The sequence below is a fragment of the Cyrtonyx montezumae genome, unplaced genomic scaffold (assembly GCF_038088225.1).
Source record: "Cyrtonyx montezumae isolate F1298 unplaced genomic scaffold, pur_monq_1.0 scaffold_35, whole genome shotgun sequence".
Lineage (NCBI taxonomy): Eukaryota > Metazoa > Chordata > Aves > Galliformes > Odontophoridae > Cyrtonyx > Cyrtonyx montezumae.
In genome coordinates this window covers 707,385-721,092 of record NW_027072040.1, presented here as the reverse complement: position 1 = coordinate 721,092, position 13,708 = coordinate 707,385, and the positions used below count along the sequence as shown (strand labels likewise).

The 13,708-nt window shown below is 43.9% G+C and overlaps 1 protein-coding gene and 1 long non-coding RNA gene across 3 annotated transcripts in view; both read right to left on the bottom strand.

The window, feature by feature from the left end:
* Positions 1–3,606: 3,606 nt before the first annotated feature.
* On the bottom strand, positions 3,607–4,885 carry LOC136054239 (uncharacterized). The gene is made up of 3 exons (XR_010622721.1): positions 4,676–4,885; positions 3,985–4,168; positions 3,607–3,716 (listed from the first exon to the last, which is right to left on the bottom strand). It is a non-coding gene; the product is annotated as an uncharacterized LOC136054239 (long non-coding RNA).
* Positions 4,886–5,375: 490 nt separating this feature from the next.
* Positions 5,376–13,708, bottom strand: part of BANP (BTG3 associated nuclear protein) — a 124,010-nt gene continuing 115,677 nt past the window's right edge. For both annotated transcript variants that reach the window (XM_065745388.1, XM_065745389.1), the window contains 2 exons: positions 9,396–9,539; positions 5,376–6,200 (listed from right to left, as the gene is read on the bottom strand). In XM_065745388.1, coding sequence (XP_065601460.1) covers positions 6,129–6,200; positions 9,396–9,539 — 216 coding nt within the window. In that variant the 3' untranslated portion in view covers positions 5,376–6,128. The remainder of the gene's footprint in view (positions 6,201–9,395; positions 9,540–13,708) is intronic.

Sequence of the window (13,708 nt, the reverse complement as noted above, 5' to 3'; positions counted from 1 at the left end):
AGCTCGAACATCTCTCTGCCAGGTTCACTCCTGCACAGCACAGAGACCCCTATGGTGAAATGACACAGGTAAAAATCAATCAATAAATCTGTATACAAGCAATTCCCCATACAGAAAACCTTCCCCAGAATACACAGCCACCTCCTGCTCATGGAAAAGGAAAGAAAGGAATTTCTCACAAACACTAAGGAGCAGTCAGACTTTTGCCACAGAAGAAAATCTGCATGAGAATGCATGCAAGTGTCAGAGTGGATAGCACCGAGGTGCCCTGCTCTGTTTGCTGGCTGCCTGAAATGGTGAGAAGGAAAGTGCTGGAGAAGCTCCCAGTTTCATCAGAATGCTCACTTTAATGAAACATGAAGGAATCCAGGCAGAGCCCAAACCAGATGTATTACCCCCAGATACTTATGAGCTATTTTATGACACAGTAAGTTATAAACAAGGCTTGAAAAAGAATGACAAAAAAAAAATTAAAAAGCAAAACTTGTAACTATTCTTCTATCCCCACCCTGCCCCTGCCTACCTCCAAAGCTGCTGTTCCTTGGGTAAAAGGAGGACAGTTTTGCCAATGTTGTATTTCATATAAATAAATAAGTGAAGGACCTCTCAGGGCGAACCCTGCGTGCTCAGCTGCAGAAAGGCAACCTGGATGAACGAGAAGGGAGGAAGGGATTCAAAGCAAATCAACAAACAGCTCCTTCCTCAGCTGCTCCTCGATTCCTCCCACCTCCTCTTTTCACCAACATTTGGGCTTATTTTTTTTATTGTTTCTCCTCTGGTTTTGCTGAAGAAAGCGGGGAGCCCATTAGAGCAGGAGGATTAAGAGAGTTGAAGTGGGATTGAGTAATACAACTGCTGGTAAATAACGGCAATTATGCAAGGCAGATGGCCCCAGCCAGAGCTCAGCATTTCAAAGGCTCAGGGCAGGGAGCAGAACTGCACTGTGCTGTAGGGAGAGCACGTCATTTGTGTGCGATTAAACGACATCAATCTGCAATCATCAGAAGGGATGAAGGGCACTAAGTGGTGAGTGTGGCTGATGCTTCACCCGGACTGCAAGGCTGAGCAGAGCTCTCCTGCTCCCCATGCAGTGTACTCACATTACACGGGTGCTTGCAAAAGAAGCTTTTACTTTGCTACTGCGTGGGAAAAGCAGGGCAAAATCTGACGCTTAAGTTGAAAATAATTAATAATTAATTGCAAACACATCGCGTCCAACAGTGGTGGCTTTTTATACACTGTGAAGCCAAAATAGAGAGCTACCTCCAGTGCACAACTGCTTTCTCTGTCAGATGCAGTTCAGAACGTGGCAGCCCAAGGGTTTAGCATTTATTGTTTTTTAATTAGAGGTAGCTGGACGAGCTTCTCTGCTAAGATCAATGCAGCAAAACACATACAGGCTTTGCATGAGACTAAAAAGCAAGACTATGGAAATGGGAGAAGCAAAAAACCCAAAAACGTAGCAAAAGAAAGTGAGAGAAGGAAGAGCTGAACCAACCCCGGGGATGTATGTACTGTCTATATGTGATTCTATGCTGTATTTATGTATGTGTGTAAATTGGACACGTACACAAAGCAAGTCAAAGTGCTTTTCAATTGGCCGAATGGTATCAGCCAGCTCCCAGTTTTTTCCCTGCTTTACCAAGGAAGATGAAGACAAATTTAATATATGTCCATCTATTCATCTATTTAAAAATGCCTTAAATACACATACAAGATATTTATTCTCCCTGTGGTAATAACAAAAGCGAAATCCCTTTTATTTCAGTTGACTTGCTTTAATTCTCACCTCCTGCTACGATGCACTGAAATTGGCAAGCAAAGCCTAGTATGTCTTCAACAGAAATCCCAAAGATTCTGTAAGAAAAACAGGGAATCAGTGTGGAGAATGGGGGGCTTTACTGCTTTGAAATGAAATACCCAAAGTGTCCAGGCTGTGGCACAGTGAGGGACAATGAATGGTCTGTCCCTACAGCTGGCATCACGGTGTAGGATGGAGCAGCATCAGGCTGAACTTCGTTTTCCATCCAAGCTTTTGTCAATCTGTTGCACAACTGGATTAAGTTTCCATTAAATAGTAAGAAAAACCCAAAAGGAAATATTTACTGGAAGATTATACAGCATATATTATCTCACGCTCGACTCGAGCTGTTGGACAGAGATGAAACCAGATAGTTTGCTTAAACATTCAGAAACACAGCTTAACTCGAGTGACTGGAAGAAGCACAGGACCTTTCCCTGCCTACTGGTTAAATACAAATATCCACAGTGACGAAAAAAATCCTAAAGATGTCATTTTTTGCCCAAAACCCAAGCAAAAAAAGGCCAACAAACATGGGAGACAAAGTCTTGAATTAAATATCCCATGTGAAGTTGTAGATGAGGAAAAAAAAAGGTTTTCCCCAGTTCCATTCAGTCTACCACACGACTGACCAACACCTGATGAGAAGCTTCCTGACTTATTCAGAGGCTGAGCCACGTGCCATCCAACCTCAGCTCTCAGCTCCAGCTCTGCACAGCTCATGGCCACGCTCCCATCAGCTCCTTCCTCCACCTGCTGCACAGTTACTCACAGCTTTGAGGGGTATAAAACAACCTCTATGCACATCAAACCACGGTTAGCAGAGAAATTAAGTATGTCAGCTTGTGGCAGCACATTACAACAGCAATCTCTGCTTACCCCAGACAGCATGGTAACTAAATGACTTTCTTATTCCTGGCTTCAGTCAAGGAAATGGGGTTTGACTGCTGAGTACTCATCTAAATCAGCAGAGCTTACAGAAGTGCTTTGGGATCACCACGGGTGAAAGGGACGTTCTTATTTCTGGTGATGGAAAACAGTTTCTGCTGACTTATAGCTGTTGCTCCACATTTGCAGTGCCTTGGTAGGAACTGTGAAGGAATTACCAATTCAAGTCTGTGCAAAGTGATATTCCTCAGTAATTTGTGTGCATGTGTGGGGTTTTTTTTTTTCATTAGATATTGGTTTCCTCACTGTGTTTTCTAAGCTGAAACTCCAGAGCAGTTCTGTGAAGCAGACAGATATCCAAGCCACGGCTACCAGAGTGTAGCAAATACATGCCAGGTTCTGCACGATGGAGACAAGCACTAGAACAGCATCTTGGCCAACATTCCTTGCTTTGCAGGCAAATTGTCAATACTGAAATGTCTAAAACTGTGCCTAATGAAGGCATTCCAGTTTATTTGGGTCACAGAAGGGTGCTCGTTTTTATAGTTTTGTTTTGCAAGGCGAAATATGTAAAACTAATAAGGAATAAAAGAAAGAAAAACAAAACCAGAAAAGAAACGAGCCAACAACGTTTGACTCTTGGTCATAGGTTCTCACCCCCTGCCTCTTGGACTAAAGCTGTAACAGGGGGAAAAAAAATGGTTTAAGACCATTAGAAGATACGAGTAACTGAAGGAGACAAAATGGGAACTCATTTCTAGCAGACCTACCCCAATGGTCAAACAGTCCTGGTGGGCAGAACTACCTCCGTGGTGACACAACAGAGACCTACCTGAATGGAGAGCCTAGCAAAACCCTCCCTACTGCTGCAAGAGCATCTCAAATCCTTGTAGGATTTCTTACTGTTACGATGATCTCGGTATGAACACATCTGCACAGGACCTTACAGGCTCTCTGTAGTTACAAGCTTGTCCTGAAATGCTCTTCTGGGGAATGAGTGGTTTGCACATGACATAGCCTGTGATGTCTAGAAAACATATAAAACATTCTTGAAAAGAAGTCATTTCCTGCTTGGACATAAATCTCCCGACTACATAAAATCTCAGGGAATGGGGACAGCGATTACTCATAGGAATACCTGACTCAGTGCTGAAGTCTCTTTGAACCATAAACACGATGTGACACAGCTTAAACTAATGCAAACACTGCCAGCCCAGGAAAAAGCCACGTCTTGAGGAACACGCAGACATAACGTCTGAATGCACAGAAGGACCCCAACACGGTCCCCTGCTTACCTACATATTTCAAATGATTTATACACTCTGCACTCCACACTGGTGAAGATTTCGTTCTCCTTAAATCTAGCCAATGCCACGCAGTCACTTTTAGCAGAAGACTTGGGCATGCAGCAGGCTAATGGCTAAAGGAAACCTCTCTTCAACCCCTTTTTTTCCTCATATGCTTTGTCTTCTACTCGAGCTGAAAAAATGCAGAGAAAAGAAACTTAATCATACCATAAAACAAAGACAGATATCCTTACAGTTTTAATGTGTGTCTGTGTGTTTCCCATGAAAGCAGGAGATGCCCAGGGCTCAAAATGAAAGCTGGGTGAGAGCAGGACTCTCTGATGAAGACAGGAAAGGCTGTGCAGCCAATTTGAATGTAGCAAGGGCGTGGTATGTGGCAGCATGCAGATGTGCCATCCCAATGCGTTCCCAAAGTCATTTCCAAGTGATAAATTATTACTAAGCAGCCACGCTAAAATGCACAGCCTTGCTTTATTTTTAGGCTTCTGTTTGGATGCCAAGCTCTTTAAAAATCACCCAGTCTGGGAAACACTATTAAAAAAAGAAACTGAGGGGTAGCCAAATTCTTAGGCTGTCGCAGACATTGTATTCTGCAGGCTGTGGTTCAGTTTGCATTGTACTTGTGCGTCAACAAATACCCCAAAGAAAAGCAAGAACTGCCATGAAGTGCAGTGCCTACCAGGGACAACATTCCCAGGAACTGGGTGTGCACAGTCCCTCTTCTCAGAAAAATGTTATCCTGAATTCAGCTGTGTAGAATTGCTACGTCCCATGTATTCAATGAGCCATATATGATGATAACCATAAATCAACACAGCTGAAAAGGACACAGGACAACCCCTCCCCCAGTTAATTCCATGCTTTTCTATACAGCAAACACACATCCTTTCCACTCAAGCTTTGCAAACATGAAAAGGTAGTTTTGCTGAAATTGGGATCAAGCTTCCTGTAAGTCTTGGTAGAGAGAGGATTTCACCTTGCTGCTGCAGACTGGATTACAAGATGAGCAGAAGTCCTGTAACCCAACTCTGTGAGGGAGGAATTCCAAACTGAGCTACTGCTGCACTACGGAGACAGGAGGAACTAAAAAGGAAAGAGCTCAGAAGAATCATTCACATTTTGTAAAAATGATTTCACAGCGTCATTGTACGGAATGGGATTTGCAGACTCCAAAGCTTAGCTATTCCATTTTCCTTGTGCTGGAAATTCAGACAATAACGTTATCTAAGATTGATATCTTCCTTACAGACTTAATCTTACTTCTCAGCGGACAGCAGAGCTTGCCTGATAGCATCTGTCTTCGGGTGCTCCAGAACTACACTGCCATGGCACAGCCCATCCAACCGTACTCGTTCCTAAAGCAGAGAGCAACTTAGAGCTGCACTATTCATAAATACACATTTATTTTTTTTTCATTAGAAACGCATAATTACAGCATTTAAAAGCATTTTCCCCTAGAAAAGTAGTTAAGCAACAGTACAAACAAAATTGTTAGTCTTCTGCAAATACATTTTTCATTACACTGAACAGAAAACACCAGCAAAAGTCTAATACTTGCAGTTATGGGATTTTTCTTTCTTTTTTTTTCTTTTTTTTTTTTTTAAAGTATTTTCCATTTTTGTTATAAACACCATTGCAAATAAAAAAAGCTGTCAGAACGGTGAAAAATATTGGAGCTCTTGATCTTCAATACGTGGTAAAGCGAGTATTGCAGAGCAGCAATACACCTCCTAAGACATTCTGCAGACATTCAAACGGTGTATTTCACAGAAGAGACGACAGGATGAAACATTAATTTAAGTCTCACTGCTTCGATTCATTAGATTCCTTTCCAAAATGACTTTTTCCTCCTTAAATACAGCTAAGGGCAGGCCACGTGTTTTTGGTTGGTTGGTTGGTTGGTTTTCTGAGGGGCATATTCTCAACGGACGCAGCGATGCAGCTCTGACTGCAGCAAATGGCTCTGGTTTATTCCAGGTGAGCTCAAACTGATGGGTCAGAAACCTGCTACGTGCACAGGAGCATCCATCAGCCTACAGGTCCGTCCTCCTGGGGCTGCACGACGACTGCAGCACTTCATTTCCCATCGTGGCTCACTGACATCTCAGCTCACGCAGCTTTTTGCCACTTCCTTATTGGATTTGGATCGCTCCGTGTTCTATCTGCATTTCTGGTTGGATTGCTGACTGGAGGCTGTCGGTGCCCTGCAGGAGGAAACGTGAGATCAGCAAATCAATAGGAAAATGTTTGTCACTGGGGCAGCCAAAGGAATGTTAACAAACCACGCTAATACAAAGCTCTTCTATTAGCAGTGCAATATCTCCGTGAATATCAACTCCATGACAGAGCTGAAATAGGAGAGTGATTACAAAGGTACTAAAAATGGCCAGAAGAACAGAACAGCCCTCATACAAAACCTATGCAGAAGAACAATGCCCTTTGGGCTGGAAAAGAACAAAACTGTAACAAGGATCTGTAACATCACGAGTGGCCTAAAGAGAGCAAAGAGGCAAAAAAAACCCAAAAACCTAGAGCTATTTAAATATCTGCTCCCAGAGAAAAACCACCTGTAAGAAGAACCAGAATCAAAGCTGTCCAGTGCCCAAGCGGACAGGGGATGCAGGCTGGAGCTGGCCAGTGCTAAGGAAGAAAAACCCATCAATGGCAATCACAGGAAGGCCAACAAGTCCTAAAACTATCACAGTATAATTATCTGTTTGCTGCTAATTTTCTCTGCTGGTTCAGGACTTCTGACCTTACCTGCTGCAGCCGTTCCCTGCTCTGTGCCAAATGAGAATACTGCTACCCATGTTGTTTTTTCCTCTAAATTCTTCCTAAGGGCTTCAGGTTCTCCCTGCTTTCCAAGTCCTCCGTGAAAGAATTTAACGTAAAGCCAATTAAAGGTGCTCTCATCAAAGATGGAGTTGCCATGCACCAGTCCCCTGACGATGCTGGTTAGGGGTAATCCTGCAGCTAACCGCCTTCTCAACCAAGTTAGCCAGCATATGGAAAACCAGATTATGGAGCATGCTGCATGGCTAAAGCTATAAAATGAGAAGCATTTCAGAACAGCTGTACTGGCTTGGATAAAGTCTCTCACACCCAATAATCCTTCCCCTGATAGCAGCCAATATCACAAGCTCAGATAAACTCCGAGAAAAGGGCAAGTGCTTAATGGCATTTTCCTGTACACTCCCACAGATTCCGGAGATCTGCCCTGGATGGATTTTCCCTCCATAAATTCATCTAATTGATGCTTTATGTAACGTCCTGGATACAGAAGTGTTTCTGTGGAAATTCTTCTTTTATGGCAACGTCTTCCCTGCAGCCCTGCTCCATGCTCTCAGCCCGGGGCTGAGGCTTGATGAACCACAAAGAAGCAGGGGTGGAAACTCAACCCACGTTCCTCTCCTTCAGCATTTGCCATACAGCCACAGATTATATTTATTTGAATGGAAGCATGGGAGGTTCAAAATCATAAAGCACCGCTTCTATGTGACGATTTGGCTGGGAAATTTTCTGTCCACCTCTCTGATTTATGACCAGTGATGGCACACCACGAGATCTGTTCCCATGCTGCTCCAGAGGTAATCAGGCATTTATTTATACGTTCAGTAAATTGGTGTCAATTGGTGGAGTGCCAAAGCAGTGAATGATTCTAAGAGATTGCTACTTTTGTTAGCAGGTAAGACTTCAAGTGATCCAAGTTTTCTCTCCCATTAGAGGAGAGAAAACTTTACCACCAAGGCCGGAGATTTGAGCACAGAATTAATCTGAAGGTTCTGTGTCACTGTCAAATTTTGTATCCCTAAATTCTCCAAGCAAGGATGCTAGCGAGATGAGAAAACAAGCTAATTAAACCTAAAGCTCAAAAATACATCTGGTCTCAAACAGTGCTTGTGGAAATGCATTTGCAATTGGATGCCTGCAGCAGAACGTTGGCACAGCCTTGGTGAGAGATACCTCTATGACCTCTCCCCTCTGATGAAGGTCTTTCTAAGATGCCGTAGGACAGTTCCGTAACGTCAGCCAAATAAGCTGCAGTTATCCACACAGCTCCAAGTAATGCAAACTCCAAGTTGGTTTCTCCAATTCATTATCAGATCCTTGGTTTTCAGTTTGTGTAAACCGAGGAAATATTTATGGCAAACTTATTTTTAGCCTGTTTTTCCTTTCATACTTTTCTTATTTCACATTCCTTTTCTGTTTCTCTTCAACTCTGTATAAATCTGTGGTTAACCACAATATTAAAACCTAACACGGTGCAAAGTGTCCCTGAAGAGAAAAGTAGCTCCTCTGGTGGCTGCCAGTCGTGTGGGAGACGGATGCTGATGTTTATAACCACAGCCTCCTGCCATGGGAGGTGGGAGCCAAGGGGGGAGCACGGGCTCCAGGGGCAGACCCAGCCTGTGGGCGCTGAGTTTGAGAATCTCCAAGGCACGGAGTGAGGACAGCAGCATGGCAGGAGAGAAACACCTCTTGTTAGCTGATCCCTACATGCCTTAGCAGTTGCATGGGACCTGCAGTACTCTTGGTACCATCCATCAGCAGCGCTCTCGTTGTCCAGCACACAATTACAAGTGACTGAATCAATGACTGAGGAGAGAGCTGCTAACAGTGACAAAACTAGGGAAGGAACATCACTTCCTCCATTTCTTAAGCAACTCAAGAGACCCAACATCCAAATGTTTGCAGCCAGATTGCAAAACTGATTATCTATCAGACCACAATCCCTTCTAAGTTTGCCAGGCACAGCTTAGAGCTGGTACTAGCCTCAGCTACGGTGACTGTTCAAACTGATTTAAAAAAGAAAGAAAACACACCTCCTCCACCTTAACTGAGACCATCAAGTGTTCACTTAACAACTGCATACATTGCAGCTCCCGTGGGAAATCCAGGCCGTGGATCAAAATAACTGGAAAACTTCCGTCAGAAAGAGAATAACCTTTTCAAGTGAAACCTCAGTCTGGAAAACACTTTTTTGGACAGTTTCCAAGCAAGTTTTCTCCATGTCCCGTCAAAATGGCTCTCAGCCCTCAAGGATGCTGAAAAACAATGGCAACCAAAAATAACTGCTCTCTGGGGGCACTGAGCAACAGCACAGAAGAAGGAATAATCCATAACCAGTTTTACCTTTAAGAAAATGGTGTTTCTGATTATAGATGGCTCTTTGTTTTCTTTAAGCCATTTGGAAATGGGATCATAGCCTCAAATGTGCACTTGAGCCCATCCATACCTTGAAGAAAATGACACTTCAGTGACATTTTGTATTTTGGTTTGGAAACGGGGCCTTGAACTCATTCAGAAAGCCTATCTGGATCAATCAAGTTCAGAAGGTAAATATATATATATATATGGCAGAAATAGATGTATGCATCTAAACATATACGCAGGCATACTTGGCTGGCTGCAGAGTGGTCTGTCACTGGTGTGAGCTGCACATACTGGACTTGGATGTCGCTGCCTTGCAGTGGGGATCCATCCACACCTCCCGAGGAAGGCTCAGCAGATGCAACAGCTATCAGCTGAGCACCCTGCAACACCTGCAAGCAGAGCAAAGGAGAAACAGATTGTGAATGGGTACAGCCAGAAATATTAGTTAGGAATGTTAGTTAGGAATTAATTAGGAAACATCTACCTTAGAACAGATGCAAAACCAAAGATGACGATCAGAAATTTGAGAAAACCTGCATATTAGTGAGTTTAAATAAGGTGGGTTTCCAAGAGGACGTGGTACACACTTGGAAGATTCTCACCCAACATTCTCACTGTGTTTTGCCTTATGAGACCTGGATTCCTGCTGCTGTAACTTGGAAGGGCCAACAAACACCATACCTGGAAACATTCAGCTCTCTCTTATGATCCCTAACACAAAGTAACTCATACCCTGTAGGTATCAGCACTAGCAAAGGAATAAATCATCCTGCTGGCCTATGCTTAATAGGTCAATTTTAGTACCAATTCATTCCAACAATAGTTAGCACACTAATTCCCCAGTCCAACTGCCACATCTGTATTCTCTGGGTGTCCCCAGTTCCCTGAGCTCTGCTGAGCTGTACCTGCACCCCAAGCAAAAACAAGGCTTGTAGACTTACAAAGCCACACGGAGGGAAAAACCAAAGCACTGCTTCTGCTGGATAGTTTGTAAGCACGAGAAGTGGTCTGTTTGACACTTTGCAGTTATTAAAACTGATCTGTTTACTCTGACAGCTGGCAGACGAGCACAGCAGTGCTGTCAGCTCAGGTTCCTCATAGGATGAGCTGGTGAGAAGGAGCAAAGCTCTGCAGCCAGAGACCACAGCACTGATCTGGGGGAAGCTGCCTCAGAAAACTCTTTCTGCACAGTTTTATGGTAGCAGAAAGTGGAGGGAAGGGGGAAACAAAAGGCAGATGTGGACTGCTAGCATTCTCGCACCTTCAGGTTGAAGATCAGAGGGCAGGAGGAAGGTTTGCTGGGGAAAAAAAAAAGGACTCGTTCAGTTTTACTTGTTTGCTGCTGTCTCCTTGCATGGAAATATTGTGCTCCTGTGGCTGGGAAACATTTCAAGAGATGTTTTTTTGGTGAACTGCTTCCAACGAGAGATAGCGGCTCTCTGAAGGAGTGGGCTGTTACTGCCCTCATGATAAATGATGCCTCCCAAGGCGCTGCAAAAGATAATTGATGAAGGGCTCATAATTCTGCTAATGATTATTGCAAAGAGTAAGTGGGACAGAGCGAGCAGTCTGCACCGTGGTAATGTCAACAGCACACAGCCATCTCCCAAATAATGTGTTCTCTGTTATATAAATAGAGACACAGAGCCAAGATACTTATTCTCACAGCCAAACACATTCAACTTTCGACAATTTGTTACAGCAATGTTTATATTCCTATTGTACACGAAGGTGTAGATTTACAAATTACTGCTAATTAACGCTCGCAGCCACTGACTCTACGCATCTGCACGGTGACTGGTTGAGGCTGAGCTCCCCTGTTAGCCAAAGAGCAGCAAAAGAGCAGATGATTCACCCAAACTGCTTGCTTAAAAACATCCCTGTGATCAGAGCAATTGTGATTTACTCCCTGAAATGCCAATCAGAATGAAATACACATACGTCAACAACAGCAAGACCCCCGATCTCATTTTAGATTCTGGTTTGGTTTCTATATGCTGTGAGTGCTGTTTTGTTTTTAACTACCTCTGGAATTTGAACCACAGTGCTCAAAAGATGCCTTTCAAACCGAGAGCAAAAACAACATTGTGAACAAAAGCTTCCCTTACCCAAGTATGATTTCTCAGCTGATGGGAGGGTGGGTGGCCGTGCAGGGGTGGGCAGCGCAGCCCCTCCCTGGGGAATGTGTGAGGCCAAGAGGTGACCCCTAGGAAGGACCTTTGGGGCGTTGGCAAGGTTGTATGGGGATCTTGGGTGCTGGAAAAGGATGCTGCGTTCTGTTTTCACAGGAGTAAGCAAAAGCCTCTTGTCCTGTGCTATTTACATTGGAACGACATGATACGTGTCGCCAGAACTGCATCGCAGTCCGTCCTATTGATGATCTGCAGCCCCAAAATGCGTTTTGTCTCCTCAGCTTCTGCAGCACAAACCTCAGGATGACTGTGAGCGACCGAAGCAGCCTCTCTTCCTCGCACACAGTGACGTGCTTTTCATAATTTATGTTTCTGCTGGACAAGCTATCTGCAATGAAATTTCATTCGCAGAGCAACCTGAGTGACAAAGCCCAACAAGAATGGGTTTGTAATGGATCTGGAAGACAAGCTGGCCCTGCAGTCACAATGGCACAGTACCTGGTGCTTCACCTGCACGGCCAAAGAGAGGACTGATCCAATTCCAGAAATTGCCCAATGAGCCCAATGGAGAGGGAAGTTTGCTTATGGTCCTGGGGCTCTGAGATACACAGTATTCAAAGTGCCATAGAAAAAGTTCATCCCGTAGGATGGTCCTAGACGAAAAAATTCTCTCCAAATCCCAAACTGACAGGCAGATATACAAACAAATGTGATAAAGGACAGAGCAGGTTCAAGTAGATCCAAACAGAACCCTTCTAATCAGAGAGAGCATGCTAACCCAGATAAAAGCTCCAGCCCTAAGACTTCAATCTGCCTCATTTCATAGTTCAGTCATGTTTGCACATACCACAGGTTTTATAGGAAACTATGGGGAGGCTGCAAAAATTAAAGACATCAAGGGATCAATGGCTTTATGCAGCACAGTGGAGGAATGGGGGCACAGAGCCTTCAGCTAAAGGGGCAGGTGTGAGGATATGGCTTTTCTTTGTCTGCTCACTTGGCCCCCAGACCAACACTTCAACTCTGTGATTCTTACCCGCCCTTGACCTTAAAATAAAGGAATTGTACCACAAAAATTAACAATCTGCCCTGAAAATGAACCTCTTTTCCCAACTCCGCTGGGCTTCTCTAACATCCTGCCTCCCTGCTCCAAAACAGGTAACAGAATATGGTTAAGCTAAGAAATAATAAACTTTCCTTCTAACAGAAGGGATTGATTCGTGCTCTGAACACCCACAAACAAGCAGCTCAAAGGCAGCTTCCACTCATTCAGCACATAACCCAGCAGGATCCGACTCTGAGTTTCACTCAAGCTCACTTGGGTTGGTGAAAGCTCAGGTCAGTGCTAAGAACAATCCTACAGAAGTCCGCCCTTAAAACTAACAAGCAGACCTTAAAAGTATATGTATTTTTTAAATAATTCAGGGGAACATTTGGAAAAAGAGCATGTCTGGACATCTATTACTGCTTGATGGCAGCAGAAGGTGTTGCCTTGACAGGGATGAGAAGTTCAGCTCTCACAGAGCCTTTGCATCACCATTACATACCCCTCTTTGTGGATGTAATGAAGACACCAATGCTCCTCAAGCACTGGTGGTGGCCTGGCCTGATCTTCTCAGCCTTCATGTCTCAATGACAATCACACTGCGTGGTGACCTTAGTGCACCACTCATCCCAACTAACAAGCATCAGAGAGCCCCGTCCTTCACTGTACCCAGCAGCGCTCAGAAGAAGAAAATGTTCCCTAACTCCTTCTGAAAGAACACTAAGTGCATTTCTATTAGTTTTGATTTTAAATGATCCTAGAAATAACCAGAAGGAAAAGTATTCTGCTCGGATGTTTATAATGAAGTGTGAACTCCCGGCATCGCCAGCGCACACAGAACCACAGTCTCTTTGACCAAACATTTACTCTCCTTTTGATGAGACTCAAGAACTGATGGTCCTGATAAAACGAGCTGAGAGATGGACGCATCCCTCCCCTCCTCTTGATGCAAACTGTGCCTGTAGACATCACCCACCCCTCCTTACAGCAATACATGTGCTCGGATGGGACCCACATCGCCTTGCAGCAACCAGCTGTGCTCCCACTGACCCGAACCTTGGCCTTCCTCCTGTTGGGTGTTTTTTCCTTCCTTCCCCCTCTGTTGTTTTTCTATCGCTCTCTTTTCAAAGTCTCAGTAGATGGAAACATAAAGACACTGAGTCGGAAGGCCCCAAATTTCTATTTTTGGTCTCGTCTTCAGTAAGTTTGCCATGAAAAATGTGGTAATAATAAAATTAGTAGTAATAATGAAAACCAGCTATTTACTCTGCTCTCCTTCTTTCCATTTTTGCCCATAACTAATAGTTCCATTCAGCATTCAACTGCCAGGGCAGGAAATAATAATAATAATGAAAAAAAAAAAGATTAAAATATAATACAT